At 26.1% G+C, this 17,543-nt stretch overlaps 1 protein-coding gene across 6 annotated transcripts in view; it reads right to left on the reverse strand.

Moving 5' to 3' along the window:
• The window catches only part of LOC107440496 (carbamoyl-phosphate synthetase 2, aspartate transcarbamylase, and dihydroorotase rudimentary), a 64,827-nt gene that overhangs the window by 27,671 nt on the left and 19,613 nt on the right, over positions 1–17,543 (reverse strand). For all 6 annotated transcript variants that reach the window (XM_043042641.2, XM_043042642.1, XM_043042640.1 and 3 more), the window contains 17 exons: positions 16,163–16,396; positions 15,803–16,024; positions 13,967–14,155; positions 13,237–13,467; positions 12,316–12,453; positions 11,930–12,097; positions 11,572–11,669; positions 10,252–10,501; positions 9,378–9,476; positions 8,464–8,565; positions 8,248–8,370; positions 7,990–8,166; positions 5,912–6,130; positions 4,550–4,714; positions 4,253–4,435; positions 1,289–1,393; positions 304–528 (listed from right to left, as the gene is read on the reverse strand). In XM_043042641.2, the coding sequence (XP_042898575.1) occupies positions 304–528; positions 1,289–1,393; positions 4,253–4,435; positions 4,550–4,714; positions 5,912–6,130; positions 7,990–8,166; positions 8,248–8,370; positions 8,464–8,565; positions 9,378–9,476; positions 10,252–10,501; positions 11,572–11,669; positions 11,930–12,097; positions 12,316–12,453; positions 13,237–13,467; positions 13,967–14,155; positions 15,803–16,024; positions 16,163–16,396 (2,928 nt within the window). The remainder of the gene's footprint in view (positions 1–303; positions 529–1,288; positions 1,394–4,252; positions 4,436–4,549; positions 4,715–5,911; positions 6,131–7,989; positions 8,167–8,247; positions 8,371–8,463; positions 8,566–9,377; positions 9,477–10,251; positions 10,502–11,571; positions 11,670–11,929; positions 12,098–12,315; positions 12,454–13,236; positions 13,468–13,966; positions 14,156–15,802; positions 16,025–16,162; positions 16,397–17,543) is intronic.

The raw sequence follows: 17,543 nt of genomic DNA on the forward strand, positions 1-17,543 counted from the left end.
GAAAGAAAAAAAATCTCACTTTCGAAAAGGGAAAATTAAGCACTTTTTAAAAACACCCAATGAAAAAAGCACCTTTAAGGGCTTTTGAAAACGAAAATAAGCACCTTTAAGGGCTCTTACAAAACGAAAATAAGCACCTTTAAACACTTTTTAAAAATGCTATGCACCCTGTATAACCTGGTGTATAAATATATGTAAACAAGGTTTAAAAAGCAATTCATCGCTCATTGTATTCCATTTTTTTTTGTTAAAAAAATAGCAATTATTATACATATACAGATCTTTAAATACAATATTGCTTACTGTAATAAGGAGTTTGGCACACTTTATATCTGTAATTAACGGAATAGCATAATTCACAGCCATCCTTCTGGTCTGATATCCATGAGATGCACGAGTATATCCACCACTGTGCATGGGAAGATTGATAACAAAATCAAATTCCTTTTGAGCAAGATAATCGATGATACACTTAGAGTTGCTCCTGCAATCTCTTTTGTTATCATATGGCCAATCAACTGCTTCAATCTATAAAAGAAAAAAATATATACTTAAAATCAGAAGTTTTTTAACTTATTTCTAGGAGAAATGAAAAATTTTTTAAAAATAAAGTTAGCTCAAAGCTAAACTGTATCATTAAACAGTTTTTTAATAAATATATCAATCTTTGACAAGAAAGAAAATTTAGAAACATTTATATGGACTCATCAGTTTTAGTAAATTATTAGTCATGAAAAAAATAATTCTAAGTCTTGTATTTGTTCAAAAATTAAAAAATACTCCTTTGTACATAAATAACCGTTAAAACAGTATATGTTATTTAAAACAGTTAGGTATTTATTTGTTTTAATTTAAAATATCAATATTAAATATCAAGTAATATATGTTAAGCAACCTTAAGCACACTTTTTGGAATTTGACTCAAAATTATAAATTACTCCACCTGTTGGGCAAGTACTTTTAAAATTATTCTACAAAATAAAAAAAACTTTTACAGCCCAGCCCTTAATAAATGTTTCTAATATATTTTTTTTAACACTTAAAAAAAAATTCTTAAAGACTGATTAATAAAATTTATGTTTTTAAGATAAGTCTAAGCAAAAATGAAATGAGAAAAAAAAAATTTTTTCAGTAAATACCAGAACTTTGTAGGTCCATGATTAAAATTGATAAAACAAAATAGCAATGCATCTATAATAAATAAACTGACATGAAAATATCCTTCGATTGTTTATAAAATTGTAATATATCATAATTAATAATAGCATTAAAAAATAGTTAAACTTACAGAAATTCCTTTAGTTGAATAATAGTCTGCAGTTCCAGTGCTAGCATAAAGTTTTAGAGACATACTCTGAAGTATTTTTACATATGGTAGTAATTCTTCTTTATGCTAAAACAGACAAAAGGTTTAATAAAATTGACAGATAAACTAAAATTTTAGTTAATAAAATGATTACTAATGTTTTAGTATAAATCAAAGGTTTCATTTAAAGAAAAATATAAAGGTAAAGTATATTTATTCAACAGAATTTACATAGTTTTAATATCAACAATATAATAATACAACAGATAGAATAGACATAGATAAATATTCTTAATGGTTTATTAGAATCACCTTGTTTATTGGTCTCAATATTTTAGTCAGAAGAGTGGTTTAAAAATCTGGACCAACTAATTTTAATTCAAGTTTTTGCATGTATTGTTATATCTCCTGAACTAAAAATGCAAATCAAAACAATTTTGCCCTCAATAGTAAAACTCCTTTCTTTGCAAGTAATTTCATGCAAAATATAATTTTTGTTCAATTTTATTATTTATTATAATGGTAAAAGAAATTTTCTTAAATATAAGGTACACAAATTTTTTCATAAACTTTTTTTAAAATGACAAAATCCAAAATTTTAAATCTTCTATAGAGTTTGAGTAATGAAATTTAAAACAAGTCTTATTTTCTAATTTCTATTTCTCGAAAATTATTTGAAAGATTCTGAATATATTTTTGAATTTTCGTTAAAAATTATTTAAAAAAAAATTTGCATCTTGAAATTTAAAAACTTATTGGCATTATTAAATTTAAAAAGATAAATAATTTTAAAAAGTTATATGCTGTATAGAACGATCAAAATTTGAAATTAGGTGCAAAATTTAATTTGTATACATAGTTCTGAAGCTATAACAGAATATGAATGAAGTTAAATCATATTAAGGGACTAAATATTTGACCTCTTTACCAATGAGAATTTTAGCTTAAGGAATTTTAATTTTTTTGAAGAAAAAAAATGTTTATTGAGAGAAAGTATGTTTTGAACTTAAAATATTGTCTGCACAAAACAATCAGCATATTTTGAATCAACCTTAAAATACCATGTTAGCACATTAATAACTGTTGTATATTATTACAAATATATATTGTAAACAAAAGATTGTTGATCAAAAATTATTCAGACATCTCAATTTTGATTTGGGGCATGGTAATTATAAATAGATATTAAGTAAAAAATAAAAAAAATTTATCTGCACATTTCCTACCTATATTAGATACACTTACTTTATAAGGGAAGTGATTTTAAGCTTAATAGCTATAATGGAGGATTGTAATTATTAAAAATTATTAGGGAAAATTAAAATTATTATTGGTTCTAAGGTTTTGCATTTTTTGGAATATTAAGAGACTTTGATAAGAGACGATCATTGAATCCAATTATTTTTATTTATGAAAGCTGTCATGCAATTTTTTCAAAAGACAGTATTTTTTAAAGTCCATTCTGGATTCATTTATTTGATTCTTTTTAAATATGTATGTTTGATGAAAAAAATATATTTTTCATTTAATAAGTTCTTTTTAATAAGATTGATCATTTTAAAAAAAGAATGTTACTCAAAATAGGCTGTGAAAAATACAAAACCACCAAATCAAATTTTTATTAAAGAGTGTCAGTAAAACAATACTGTTCAAAGGTTGAAAACAATTATTTTACTATTTATAAAAATCAAGCTTATTGTCCATGAAGCAAAATTTGAGTAACTTAAATTATTTGGCAAAAGAAATCTCAAAGAACTATTCTGAAATATCTCACATCATGAGAAACTTAGTCCCCAAATGTTATTAAGAGTATTTATGTCTTATTAATTATCATTCATTATGAGGTCGGAATTTATTTAAAGAATAACAAGTATTGTTCTAAGAAAACATTTAATGATTATATTTATTAGATAAAAATTAAAGAGAATTTAACATAATAGCATGACAATAATCCTACAGGAATTAATGAAAAAGGTACTGCATAAGTCAGACGGATATATAAGTCGAGCTTCTGTTTTCGAGATTCTGATTTTGAGATAACTAATTTCTGGTATGTTGGATGTATAAGTCAACCAATGAAAAACCAAAATATAAAAATTTCTAAAGTTAATAAATATGAAAAAAAATTATAAAGTCTACTTAACTTTCTTTTGTTAAAAATATTTCACGTTGTTCCCTCTGGATATGATACATTTGTCCCCTAAAGATGCATTAATAAATGCTGCGAGGCAACGAGTTAATCAAGTCTATTTTATCTCATTTGACATGTAGCAAAATGATGATTTAAATCTTAATGCAAAATCTTTTAAAAAGATTGTAATTTAAAATTTTTTGGATGGGGGTAAACAAGTTTTTTTTTCGTGTGGGAATAAGAATTTTGCAGAATAAAATTGATTTTATTGCAGATTGGGATTGGCGACACTGCAATCATTATTGAATCTGACACAGTTGATGATCTGGAATCATTAAATTTGTAACTTTATGGTGTGTTTTAAAAGTTTTCATTGCTTATATTCTTTGAAATACTCAAGTCTTAAATAAATTATCTTAACTTTTCTTAGACTTAAATCTTTTTTTAATATAATTTAAAGTATTGCTTAAAAAAAATAAACAAATAAAAAAAAGTTTATAACTAAAGAAAATATGACAAGAAAAAATGCAAAAGTAATAAAACATAACACATTAAAAATAGTTTTTGAAAGGGTTTAATTGATCAATGTTTATGATGTGTCAGTATTGCAGGACCTACGAATATCGACTTTATAACTGGTGTATAAGTCAACCGGCCAAACTTCCAAGTTTTTGTAAAATTTTGGGGTTTGAAAAGTAGATTTATACAAAGGTAGTAGAATTAACAATTTTTAAAATAAAATAACCTGAATCAAACTGGTAGCATAAAGTTAATCTAATTAAGTCATAGATATGAAAAGGTTAATTTATAATTACACTGTAACTGCCAATAGAAAGTAAAACTGATCGTCGTGGAATGTGGAAACCAGTACTAATAAGAGATTTCAAATAAGCTTCATAGACATTGTTTCCAAAACATGCTACTTCTCCAGTACTAGCCATCTCAACACCTAAAGTTACATCAGCTCCATCCAGACGTGAAAATGAAAACTGTGGCACCTGTTGCAAAGAAATGTTAATATTTATTTTTTGTATACATAATGCATATACTGCTAAATTTCAAAAAATTTTACACCATGCAAAGCTGAAATTTGGGTGATAATACTAACTTACTTTAACACCCACACGATCACAAGCAAGACCAATAAAAGGTTCAGGTTTTAATCCCATAATAACTTGAGTGGCTTTTGCAATAAAATCACAATTCAAAGTCTTTGATACAAATGGAAATGACCGTGACACTCGTAGATTGCATTCAATAACTTTTAGTTGATTATCCTGAAATAAAAATATCAATATAACTTAATTCAGAATTCAAACAAAAGCTTTTAAAAAGTATGAAAAGGTGCATGTCAGACAAAAAAGAACAGATACTGATCTGTTTAGGGGATTAAAAAAAACATTAAGCAGAAAAACAGCAGTACCTTCTATTACCATAATTATTTAAGCATAGTTATCAATAATAATTGTTTGACTATTTTTTACGCCCCTCTGAAACAAAATAGCACTTCAACCATTTCGCACTTCAACCATTTTAACGCCTTGTAGCAAAAGAAACTGAAATATTTTTAAATAAAACATTGCAACCAGACTTATAATTTTTAATTTGATTGTTAGCACAATAAAATTATTTTAATATTTATATGAAGTATTTATTATTAAAAAGATAATATAATCAATAACCCTATAATGCATAATTTTTATAAATATATCTAACTATAATTACTCTAAGACAGCATAGATTTAAAAATAATGAAAACATTAAATTTAGTGACAGTAAAAATGGGAGATACAAAATTTTTTATGTAAAATTTACAAGAAAAATGTTATTATAGTATAATGTAGATTATTTAAGATTTAGATGAATACTTAACATGTAAGTCGTACCAGGATATTCTGGACAAATTATTATAATAGTAGTTCAGCTATAATCTATTTTAAGCTTATATTAATTTATAGCAATTTAATTTCAAAGAATTTTTCCTTTTTCAACCCATTATTATCAAAGTAGCAATATTTCAATAGTATTTTGTATATAATATCAAATGTTTGGAAAATCTTACAAAAAAGAAAAAAAATCTTGCTCAAAAATATTTTGTTTTATTTAAAAGAAATGAAAAATTTTGGAAATTAATATAAATTGTTAAATATTATATCAATAAGTGAGATTTCAAGGAAATTCGTAAAAACTATTTTCAAGTCAGAGTTGAAATTAAAATAAAAAACTACATTAATTGAAGTCTTTGATCAATTGATGAAATTTAAAAAGAAAAAGAACGCTTAAAATAAAGATTGTTGAATTCACATATTAAATTTAGTTCTAGTAAGCAAAAGATATATCCAATAAGCTAATAAAGAGATGGTTAAATGCAGACTTGCTTGAAAGAAATTTTACTCACATAAAAAGTTAGAGAATACATTTCAAAACATTTTACAAATTTATCATAGATATAGAAAGGAAATTGGTTGTATTACCTTAGCAATTAATTGTATATTGTATGGTCCATTAGCTTCTAATGCCCTTCCAATAGAAAAACAGATGTCCCTAATCTTTTCTAAAGTCTCTTCATTAAGATCCTGAGGTGGACAAACTAGAGTCGCATCTCCAGAATGGACACCAGCATTTTCTACATGTTCAGAAACAGCCATGCAAATTAACTGCCCATTGTCAGCAACAGCATCAACATCAATTTCCTGTTTTCAAACATAGTTTTATTAAATGCATGATTAGACCCAAGTCTTTAAAAATTAATACCTCATCATTAAAACAAATCATTTTTTTTAACCACAAAATGAAATGCATTTTGAGCTAAAACTTCAAAATTATTATTTTTTCAATTTAAGAGATTAAATTCACATGATTTATAAGCCCTAATAACCCTTTATAAGGCCATGAGAAGTAGACTCACCATCAGCTATATTAATTTTTAAATGTCGATGGAAAGCTACTTTCCCACTTATAATGTATCTACTATTATAAACTACTGGAAAAAAACAAAGCAGCTTTGTTTACATAAATGTGGTTAACAGTAAAGGATTGAGTTACAGTAAATGAGGTTAACAGTAAAGGTGAAGAAAAGAGGCCAACTCCTGATAGTTATTTTCTCTTGCACGCTATACATTTGCTGATTCGATCATTTCTCGTCGAGTTTTAACCTTTTAAACCTGCCCTAATATTCTCAATTGCATGTTTAAAAGCCTTGATAATGATTATGTGATTGTTTTTATTATAATATTTAACAACTTTTTATCAATATAAACAAATATTATTCTGGTTTAAGGCAATTAGTTTTGTTTATTTTATGAAGTTCATAATCTTTAAAGAAAAAGGTTTTTGAGACCCATTTTCTATTAGTTTTTAACAGGTTGTCAGGAAATCAAATAACTAAAAACAGTACCTACCCAGGCATCTCCAGATTGGACATACATAAGTAAAAGTTTTTTTGCAAATTGATTTATTTTAAATAGTTAATATATTGATTATATCTAAAAATGTCATATTTTAGAGCTTAAAAAAGGTCTTTAATACTGTTTTTTACAAAGTCACACCAAATGTAGATATTAATAGGATCTTATTTATTAATATTTTATAATTACATATTTGCAATTTATATAACATACATGAATTGAGGTGAAAAGGTATAAAAACATGAATAAATTTTATGCTTTTTGCTACAAGTAATAATAATCAATAAGTTTCCTAAAGTAATCTATAAATTTGCATAACAGGAAAGCCAAAAAGAAGTAACCAGAGTTTTTGGAAAGTCTAATAGAAATTTAGTGGCTTTAAAAAGTGTAATATTAGTCGCTATTTATTAATAGAATTTAAAAAACATTCGTTAAAAAATATATAGAATTTGAAAAATCTTATTTTAATCAGTTTTCTATTTTTTTTATTTCATGATTTTTTAAATATTATGGTTGGTGATTTATCAGTCCTATATTTGAAACAAAAATAAGATAATACCAGGACAATCCCAAGGAAAATATCATCCAAGAAAAGAAACACTGTTGGACAATTTTTTAAATAAGATAGACAATTTTTGTTTGATATGTATATATTTTAACCTTTTTTTGGTCAAAGGTGTGTAAATGTACAATTTCAGTAAATAATTTTTTATTAGCACTGTGATGTATATTTTTCACTAATTTTATTTTTCTGCTGTTCTTAAAGGTTTTGAAGAAATCTATAAAATATTAGTAATTCAATTAAAATAAATGTTCAGAATTCGGTTAAAAAAATGTTTAAACTTTGCTTGGTTATTAAGTTGAAAGGGTTATTAATTAATAAATTAAACTTTTTAAAAATTCACAAATATTACACTTGAGATTAATCATATATTTTTATGATGGATTAAAGGTGCAAGTTCTGTAAATAAAATAAATGTCATAAGAAACCAGCGTTCAACTAAATGGTTTGTCTATTGATTTGGTTATTGGCGCATACATGCACGATTTTATTTCTTATAAAAAGTGTTACTTTTCATGCACAGAATTTTCTTTGTCTCTTAATGAATGTAATTTAAGCCTAAAAATATCATCAAATATCTTACTTTGGCATCAGTAACAAACTTTGATATTACAACAGCTGTTCCAATAGCAGAAGCCTCATGTAGATATGTTTCTAAATCTTCATGACTATAAGCAACATTCATCGCAGCACCACTCAAAACGTATGAAGGTCGTACTAGACAAGGATATCCAACTTGATCACAAAATTCCTTGGAAGCCTGAAATATATATAAGATACCCGATATAAGACACTGTAAATAACATATGAAAATTTAATAATTCCTCATGCTTTATTTTACCTCCAAGGTAGTCAATTCTCTCCACTGGGGCTGTGATATACCAATTTGATCTAACATTCTTGAAAATTTGAAGCGATTTTCAGCATTATCAATGGACTCTGGAGACGTACCCAATATTTTAGCCTGTAAAAATTATTCACAGACAGATATTACAACCTATACAAATGTAATAAGACATTTGGCTAGCTATATAAAAAAATATGTGTAACAACTTACATTATGACGTGATAAGTCCATAGATATGTTGTTTGGAGACTGTCCACCCATGCTTAATATTATACCTTCTGGATTTTCTAAGTTATATATATCCATGACAACCTAATAAAATTGAAATAAATGTATTCAAATATTATGAATGTGAAAAAATAGTTTTAAAAAATTTAATAATGTTAATTTAATTTTAAAGAAAGGTTTGATGCAAGATACTGATTGTTTTAAAAAAATGAGCATTAACGCTGAAAGACTAAACATTGCTATATGCCTAGAAAGTCTGAAGGAGTTGGTCTGGCCCTTCCCAGATTGTTTGTGTATAGATCAATTAGACATTCTTAAAATACAATCATAATTAATTTAATAAAAAATATATTAGAGACTCACTCATCAAAATTCTATGGCAGTTTAGTTGATTTGATTAATGAAAATATCTGATTCAATGGCACGCTGACTTCTTAATTATATTTATACATTAGTTTCTTAGATAATTATGCTTCCTTTTTTTCTACAAATAATAATTGAAGATGTCTTGAAATATTGTTTTTTAATGAAACTGGGGTACTTTTTTTTAATCTTAAATCATAAGTATATTTAGCTACAAAAAATTATAATTTTACTCTGGTGAGGTTTTCTTTTATTAATTTTGAAAATTCTTAGAAACAGAAAATATAAATCATTAAATTATCCTTAAAAATGTGCACACTCTTATACTGTTACAAATAAAAGTTTTTAGATTATGAAAGTGAAAAGCACACTCTGCAAAAATTTTATGAAACAGTTCACAATAACTGGACTAATTTTTTTTAAATATAGAGAAATTATAGTTATATAATAAAGACATATGAGTATAGTTGGAATTTTTATGAACATATAGTTATTAAGAAAAATCTATTTAGAGACAAAGAAATTTTACAAACCTCAAATGAAATTTCATCAAAATACAGTCTATCACATTTGTCATAATCTGTACTCACAGTTTCAGGATTGTAGTTTACCATAATTGTTTTCTTATTCATCTATTTGATAAAAAAAATACAGATTAGAGGAAGAAAAAAAACATGTTTGATTAAAATGGTTTATTCTAATACTGTCTTGCGTTAGAATGCGTCAAAAATAATTTTTTTTTATCAGTATTGTGAGATTTTACTTTAGTGCTGTTTGCATTAGCAAGAGAAATAAAATAGTTGCCAAGATTCTTTTCTCGAAATCTATCGCTTTTTCAGCTGCACTTCAGAATACATGTAAGCTTTCGTTTTTTTATTATGGAATATCGAATTTCATTTTTTTTCATTTTTCTGCTTGCTATTGTAAAATTAATGTTTTGATATGGCATTAAAACTATATTAAAAAAACTGAACTATACTGAAAATATAATTGCAAATAACTCAGCATGTCAGTATCTGTGTTGAATCTATTTACAAATATTATTTCAGCTAATTTTTCACTTAATTTAAATAAATATTAATCTTCAATCATTATAAGGTAATGAACCTAATTAGTTTTTAGGTGTTATAAATGGCAATTAATAATTTTTGATATAAACCATAACATAAATTATGTAATTGTAAAGTTTAATTTTTTTTCTCCTAGTTTGCCTACCATATTATATTTTTTGGACCACTAAATGAATACCTAGGAGGCCCTATTGGATCGATAAATTTTAATCACTGGTGAGAACCCTAATGATGAATATACCATTACTATGTGTATATATACATCTGTATGTATGGAAACTAATACTATGTGTAATAATTTTAATATATAAATATTTTTTACAATGATTTGAGTTACCTTTCTCAGTTCCTCAACACAATTGACTGCACACCAATCAAACTCTACAGAGCTACCGATTCTATAAACACCAGATCCCAAAACCATAATACTTTCACCAGGAAAATCAATATCATGAGATTCACCATTATACGTTAAATATAAATAGTTCATAGTGGCAGGCCATTCAGCAGCTACTGTATCAATCTGTTTCACAAAAGGTTTGATGCTCAAAGCATTCTCTCTGTGCTTTCTGATATTATATTCTGAACTAAAAAAAATAAAACAAATGCAGATAAGTATACAAATAATAAAAACTATAGACTAAAACGTTTATTATCATAATACTAAAAGAAATAGAATTTAAGTTCAACTGATTGAGTGCTTAGCATTAGGCAAGTTTGTACAGAAATTTCAACTCCATGCACAACATTCTTTTTTGAATAGCAAAAAAAAAAATTCCTCTCCCTTTTTTTTTTGCAATGCTTAGTCAGTTAAACATAAACTCTAAATCTAATGTAACTGTTTATGTATATAGAAAAAATTATATAAGTAGTTTCAACCATATAAAAAAAAATAAAGAAAAAAATTTTTTTTTCATCATCATTTACGGCTCAACAGCCCATTGTGAGCCGATGTCTTTTTTATGAGAACAATCTGGGTAACTCCAGATGGTGCTCCTTTTTCTAATTAAGTTAATTAAGGAAGTAATTTTCAACATCAAGGTCTTCTATTTTGAGTCACAAATTGTTTTGGCATAAAAAACTGTTTCAAACTGCAGTTGTCATTCATGTAAATAACCTGCACTCCAGTAATGTCAACTTAATTGAATAATATCTTTTCTTTTTAGATTTTACATAATCTAGATTTACCACACATTTCTAAAATTTACTTTTTCGAAATATAGCCAACAAAATGCTTTTTGGTTACGGTTTGTCAACAAAAAAAAAAAAATCAGAATTTTTTTTTAATGATAAATAAAATTGTTTGACATTGATGGGTTTCACATGAAAACGATTCTTACAATATATTGTTGAAAAATAAAATCTACAAATTTAAAATATTTATCTACACATTCTTAATTTTTTTTTTAATATGAAAAAAAATTTCTTAAGTTCACATTATTCTAAAACAAATTAAGATTTACTGAATTGATTATATTGCTAGTAGCTCTTTGAAAAATAAGAATACAAATGTTTAATTAAACTATAAATCTCAAAACAAATTTTTTAAAATAAATGGTTGTTAGAATATGAATTATTTCTCTATTTCTAAATATGATATAGCATTAAAATTATTAGTTGTATGAGCAGCAACATAAATATTATTTCCCTCACATACCTTTTTACACACATGGCAATATGTTTATCAGAAAAGCCTAGTTGTTTAGCTTTCAACATCACATCACTAGTGACAACTGTCACACCTTTTGCTTGAACCTAAAAAAAAAAAATTTATAATAATAATAAATTAACATTAAATTAAGTATTTTTTATATATAAATGATAATAAAAATGTATTAAGAAATAAACACTAATAACAATGAGTTATACCAAATAAATAATAACAATAAAAGGGTTTTAATATTTTGAAAGAGTTTGAAATAATTCAATTAAGGCTAATGACTTTACTCAGAAGAAATTTGTGTTAAATATAAATGAAAAATTGCTAGAAAAAAATCTTAATCCAAGAAACTTACTTGTTCACCAAGAGTTTCCAAATAAACTTGGTATTCAATAATGTTTTTCATTTTATATAAAAACCAAGAATCTATATTAGTTAATTCATGAAGTCTCTCCACAGAATAATTATTCTTTAGAGCGGCAGCAACAACGAATATACGTTTGTCAGTAGGATATTCTAATTCCTAAAAAAGAAAGGTAAAGAAATTAAGCTATCACTATCAATTTAACTTCAAAAATATAAAAAAAAAATTTACAGAATCATTTAGAAAGTGATTTTATAGGTATCCTTACAAGTTAAAAAAAGTTTTACATTCCTTTTATTATTAAAAGCAATTATATCATATGATTAAACTATTAATGGCAGAATTTGTAATGTTTCTGTCATCTTACAACAACTCACCTCTTCGTTGACTTTTCTAAAGTATGGATCAAAGCCAATAAAGTTCTCATCAACCATTCTTAACGCTTTTTGGAAAGCTTCTTCAAATTTACGACCAATAGCCATAACTTCTCCAACACTTTTCATTGAACTACCAATCTATAAAATAATAATTAAAAAGATGTTAAAGACAATTTATTTATAACAATAAAGACCAGACAAGCACACTACTAAGATTATTAGTTCCAACTTAATGCTGAGAATATAATTTATGTGCTCAACATGCAATGGAAAATAAATTATTAATTTTACAACAAGGTAAGGCATGCTTAAATAAACAAGATTAAGCTGATATCTAGAGGATACTTCTTTCTATTGACTGAAGTAACAAAAAATTATTTTCCAAAATACTGAAGTTTTATTGTAACTGTAAGAATAAATACAATTATCTTGTTAAGTTTAAATAAACAAATTCTTGTTTAAACATAGATACAAATAGTTATTTATATAAAACCATACCATTTTTGGATGCAAATAATACAATTTACACTACACATAAAAGTTTTATATTGTATAAAATGTTTATCATTAGCCTTTCTGAAAGAATTTCATTACTGACATTTTCAAAACAAGGAGCAATATTCAGATGAAAGAGAACATATTTCCTAAGTATGAATAAAAAAAGCATAATATAAACCTCACACAGATAGCATATAGATTTGTTTAATGTTAAACAAAATGTATAATTTTTATAAATTAATTATATGTAAATTTAATTTGAGATAGTTTTATCAATTCTAAAAAAAATATTGGAATAAGTAAAGCCTAGACAGTAAATGTACCAGGATAAGAATACTAGTAAATTTCGATTTATATTAAAATTATGAATAATACTAAGTTACAATTTCAATAAAAGCTATAAAAGTGAAACGTTATACTTACTTTAGTGCTAACATGAGGAAATTTTCCTAAATCCCAGCGAGGAATTTTAACAACACAGTAATCCAAACTTGGCTCAAAGCAAGCAGTCGTCAAAGTTACAGAATTCTTCAGATCAAGCAAAGATTTTCCAAGTGCCAGCTTGGCTGCAAAGAAGGCTAATGGATATCCAGTAGCTTTACTTGCTAAGGCAGAACTTCGTGACAAACGAGCATTAACTTCAACAATGTAATACTAAACAGAAGAAAAAAATTTAAGACTTGCAATTATTCTTTTATTGAAGGCATCTGTAAATTTAGATATCATATTTACACATAACATAAAAAAAACACAAATAAAAAATTTTAAAAAAAGCATGGAGGTTTTTTTAACTTTACAATTGCACTATATCAATTTAATAATTAATAAAAATCTCACAAATAAAATAGTTAATTTAATTTTTAAGTAAAAGTTCTTTTCAATTTTAAAAATTTTCCAATTTAATTTATTTTTATTATTTCTGTTCAAAAAAGAGCAGTAATTACTTTATCCCTGCAGTTAACTAAAAAATTCAGCAATATACAGTAGAAAGAGAGACTATTTCTATAAGTATAAATCTTGCATTCCTAAAATTGTTTCTTAAAAACTAGCACATTTATGATGTAGAGTAGTGAACTAGTTCACTACTAGTTTCAGCTATCAGCAACAAAAAAAAACAATAATAATAAATAAAAAACCAAATGAATTACATTACCTGCTGAAGGTGTGGATTGAGAGCGTACTGAATGTTGCATTCACCAACAATACCAAAATGTCTAACTACTTTGATGGCAGTAGTTCTCAATTTGTTGTATTCATCATTGGTCAATGTTTGGCTAGGAGCAACAACAATAGATTCACCAGTGTGAATACCAAGAGGATCAACATTCTCCATGTTACAAACCTAAAAATAACAGAGAGGAAAAATTGAAACAAGTTACTACATATCTACTTTAAGCACAAAAGCAAATCATCTATCAAATCATCTAGCAAATCATCAGTAAACAAATCATCTTTAACTTGTGACAGGATGTAATCCAATATTTCACGTGTACGAAAATTAATTCTTTTATTTCATTATTTACCTTGTCTATAAGCATGTAGTTACGTAATTTAAGAACAGACAAATTTTTAGATTTTAAAATATTTTATTCAGAACCCAACATGTTATTTGTATAACTTCATTTATTGAACATTATAAATTAATTCGTTAGTTTCATTATACCATTTATATTTTCTTTCATTGTGTATCAGTTTTACCCATTAATGAAAAAAAAAATGCAACGTGTACATGTATATTTTAATTTGATATTGACCATTAGATCAAGAAAAGATAAAAAAAAAATTCAGGTTACCAAAATTAAAAACTGTATAAAAATCTTAAACTTTTTTAACATTTAAAAAACAAAACAGAATATTTTAAGAAGAAAATTAAAACCAAAAATGAAAAAAAAACTTTTTAAAAAACTTTCTAAGAGCCTTAAAACATTATGAATTTTAAAAAAAATTGGAGTTTTTAAGAATCTGATGGCAGAGTAACATGGAAAAGCTGTGCAAATTACCCTTTTGTAATACTTAATATTTAAAGAAAAATTTCATATATTTAGATTTGTGGAATTATTCTTTTCTTTATTACTGAATATCTAAAATACTGTAAAAGTAAAATATAGTAAATCTCTAAATGAATCACTGCCGAGAGAATCATTAGTGCTAGATTAAGACTTTATCTTCGAAAAAAATAGAATAGGAACTCAGGAAAGAGAATGATTCAGAGTTGGTATTGGAAAATATTATCCCTCTCTACCTTAGAATTAAAATTGAACATGACTACCTCAAAAATGCCCGCACAAATTTGGCGCAGCAGATTTCTAAATTCAACTTATGTAATGTTAGGGCATCTGCAGACACCATTAAAATACTTGTTTTTTTCCTGGCATCTAAATCCATGGCTCAGGGGATAGAGCATTCGACTTCCACTGAGGTGAACCGGATTCCATCCCAGAGATAGCTGGTCGATTGGAATTCTGCACCCGGCTTGCACTGACCACAGTGCTGACGTAAAATATCCTCAGTGGTAGACGGATCATTGGTTAGGGTCCCCTTACTGTCAGGCTCACCATGGGAGGTTTTCCTCTCAATGTAACGCAAATGAGGGTTAGTTCTATCAAAAAGTCCTCCACAAAGGCAAATTTCTCCCAATACTTAATCCTGGAGTTTCCTTGTCTTCAGAATTGTATTAAAAGTTACAAGGCTACAGAGCGTAACATTAGTAGTCGTAAGCCCAGAAATTGTGTCGGCTGTTCAACGACAGTTATAAAATCCATAAAAAAATAATTCAGACCTTTTTTGTGTTTGTAAAATGCACATCATATACTGTGTGGTATAAGTATGCAGTAATGCGTAGGATGAAGAAAAAAATCATTAATCATAAATAGTCATTGGAAAATGAATGAACTATTCTTTTCAAAACCGATTACACATTTCATATTTTTATTTATAAATATTTATTTATTTACTTAGATTTGTCTTTACAGCAAAGAAAGATACTTACTGTTATACAGTTATCATACATATCTCTTACTACTTCATACTCTACTTCTTTCCAACCTTTAAGAGATTTATCAATCAAAACTTGAGGAGATCGTGCAAGAGCTTGAGTCACTAATTGCCTTAATTTATCTTCTGTGTGTGCAAAGCCAGAGCCAAGACCTCCAAGTGCATAAGCTGTCCGTATTAGAACTGGATAGCCAATCTCTTTGGCAGACTTAACAGCCTATTAAAAAAGAGTTTTTGTCAAGCGACAATAGCTGGCAATTTGTATTGAACGTTATCAAAAGTAAGTAAAGATTAATATAATGTTTTTGTTTTTTTTTAAACAAAAATACAAAATTAAACTTTTTTGACAACATACCTCTTCAACATTAGTACAAGCTGCATTAGGTATAACTTTCTCTCCAATAGAAACAAGCTGTTCATTAAACAATTTTCGATCTTCTGTGTTGACAATTGATGAAATAGGAGTGCCTAAAACTTTGACATTATACTTTTTTAGAATGCCAAGCCTTTGAAGCTCTATGCCACAGTTTAAAGCCGTTTGACCACCAAATGTCAACAAAATTCCATCTGGTCGTTCTGATTTTATAACCTAAAATAGTTTAAAAGTATTAAAAAGATGAAATTGGTTTTAAACAAGTACTTAATTCCACACTGTTTTAGATAAATAAAAAAAATAGTAAATAAATCAAAAATATTCAAAATTCAGACATTAAGAAATGTTAACAAAGTAAAAACATAACTGTATTATAAACTTGAAATTGTTAAACTTTTTAGATATATGAGTGTCAAAAATGTTCATCCTGAACATAGATCTTTCCTCCGTTGAATTCCATAAATAAAAACTATGAAATTATATAGGAAAGAAACAGGTCTTTTCTTCAAAACTATACATACTCTTTAGAATTAGAAATATTGTAATAACAAAATATAGACAAATAAAAATATGAATAAAACCCAAGCTTCGGTGATGCAAAATAGTAAAATAAATTCTTAAAACTTTCATTGGATCATTTCAAATACAGATATTTTTTCACCTCAATAATATTAAACTATTTCAATAATACTAGACTGAGAATACTAGAAAAATGTGCAACTAAAGTTTCTGTTTTCATTTTAAAGATTCTTAAATAGAAATTAACTGTCTTGAAAATAAGAAAAGAGGGTTCTGTAAGGCAAATTTCAGAAATAAATAAAGCTTCCAATCCTGTCAACGCAATTAAGATAATTTTTTTTTCAGCAAAATAAAAGCCATTTTTGGTCTGCCATTTTAGATTAGAATATACAGCTCAACACAAAGTATATAATACCATTTAAAAGACTGACATGAGTCAAAACTGTTTTCTCTTAAAAATGAAAGTTTAGAGATGAAAATTTGAGAAATATTTTTTTTTTAATTCAGCCAATTTAGCCATAAAACAACGTGTACTTCTTTTTATAAAATTCCAGTTTCTATCTTCCCACATTCATAATATTTGTGCTTTTTCATTGCTTGCATTGCAACTTAAAGTTCTAGTACAAGAGAATTAACAAGAAAAAAAATTTTCAACATATCAGCAAAAATATTACAAAGTAAATTTCCTCTGAACATTAATGTATTTTCCCTTATTTAAATTGATGTCAATACATGCTTATCAAGTTTGCAGATTTTATTTCCTAATTCCATTAAAAAATTTTCATCTAATTTTGTGGTATAATGCCATGTGTAAAGTGTAAAACGCTTTGCTTAAAAATGACTT

Source organism: Parasteatoda tepidariorum, chromosome 2 (genome assembly GCF_043381705.1).
Source record: "Parasteatoda tepidariorum isolate YZ-2023 chromosome 2, CAS_Ptep_4.0, whole genome shotgun sequence".
NCBI classification, from domain to species: Eukaryota; Metazoa; Arthropoda; class Arachnida; order Araneae; family Theridiidae; genus Parasteatoda; species Parasteatoda tepidariorum.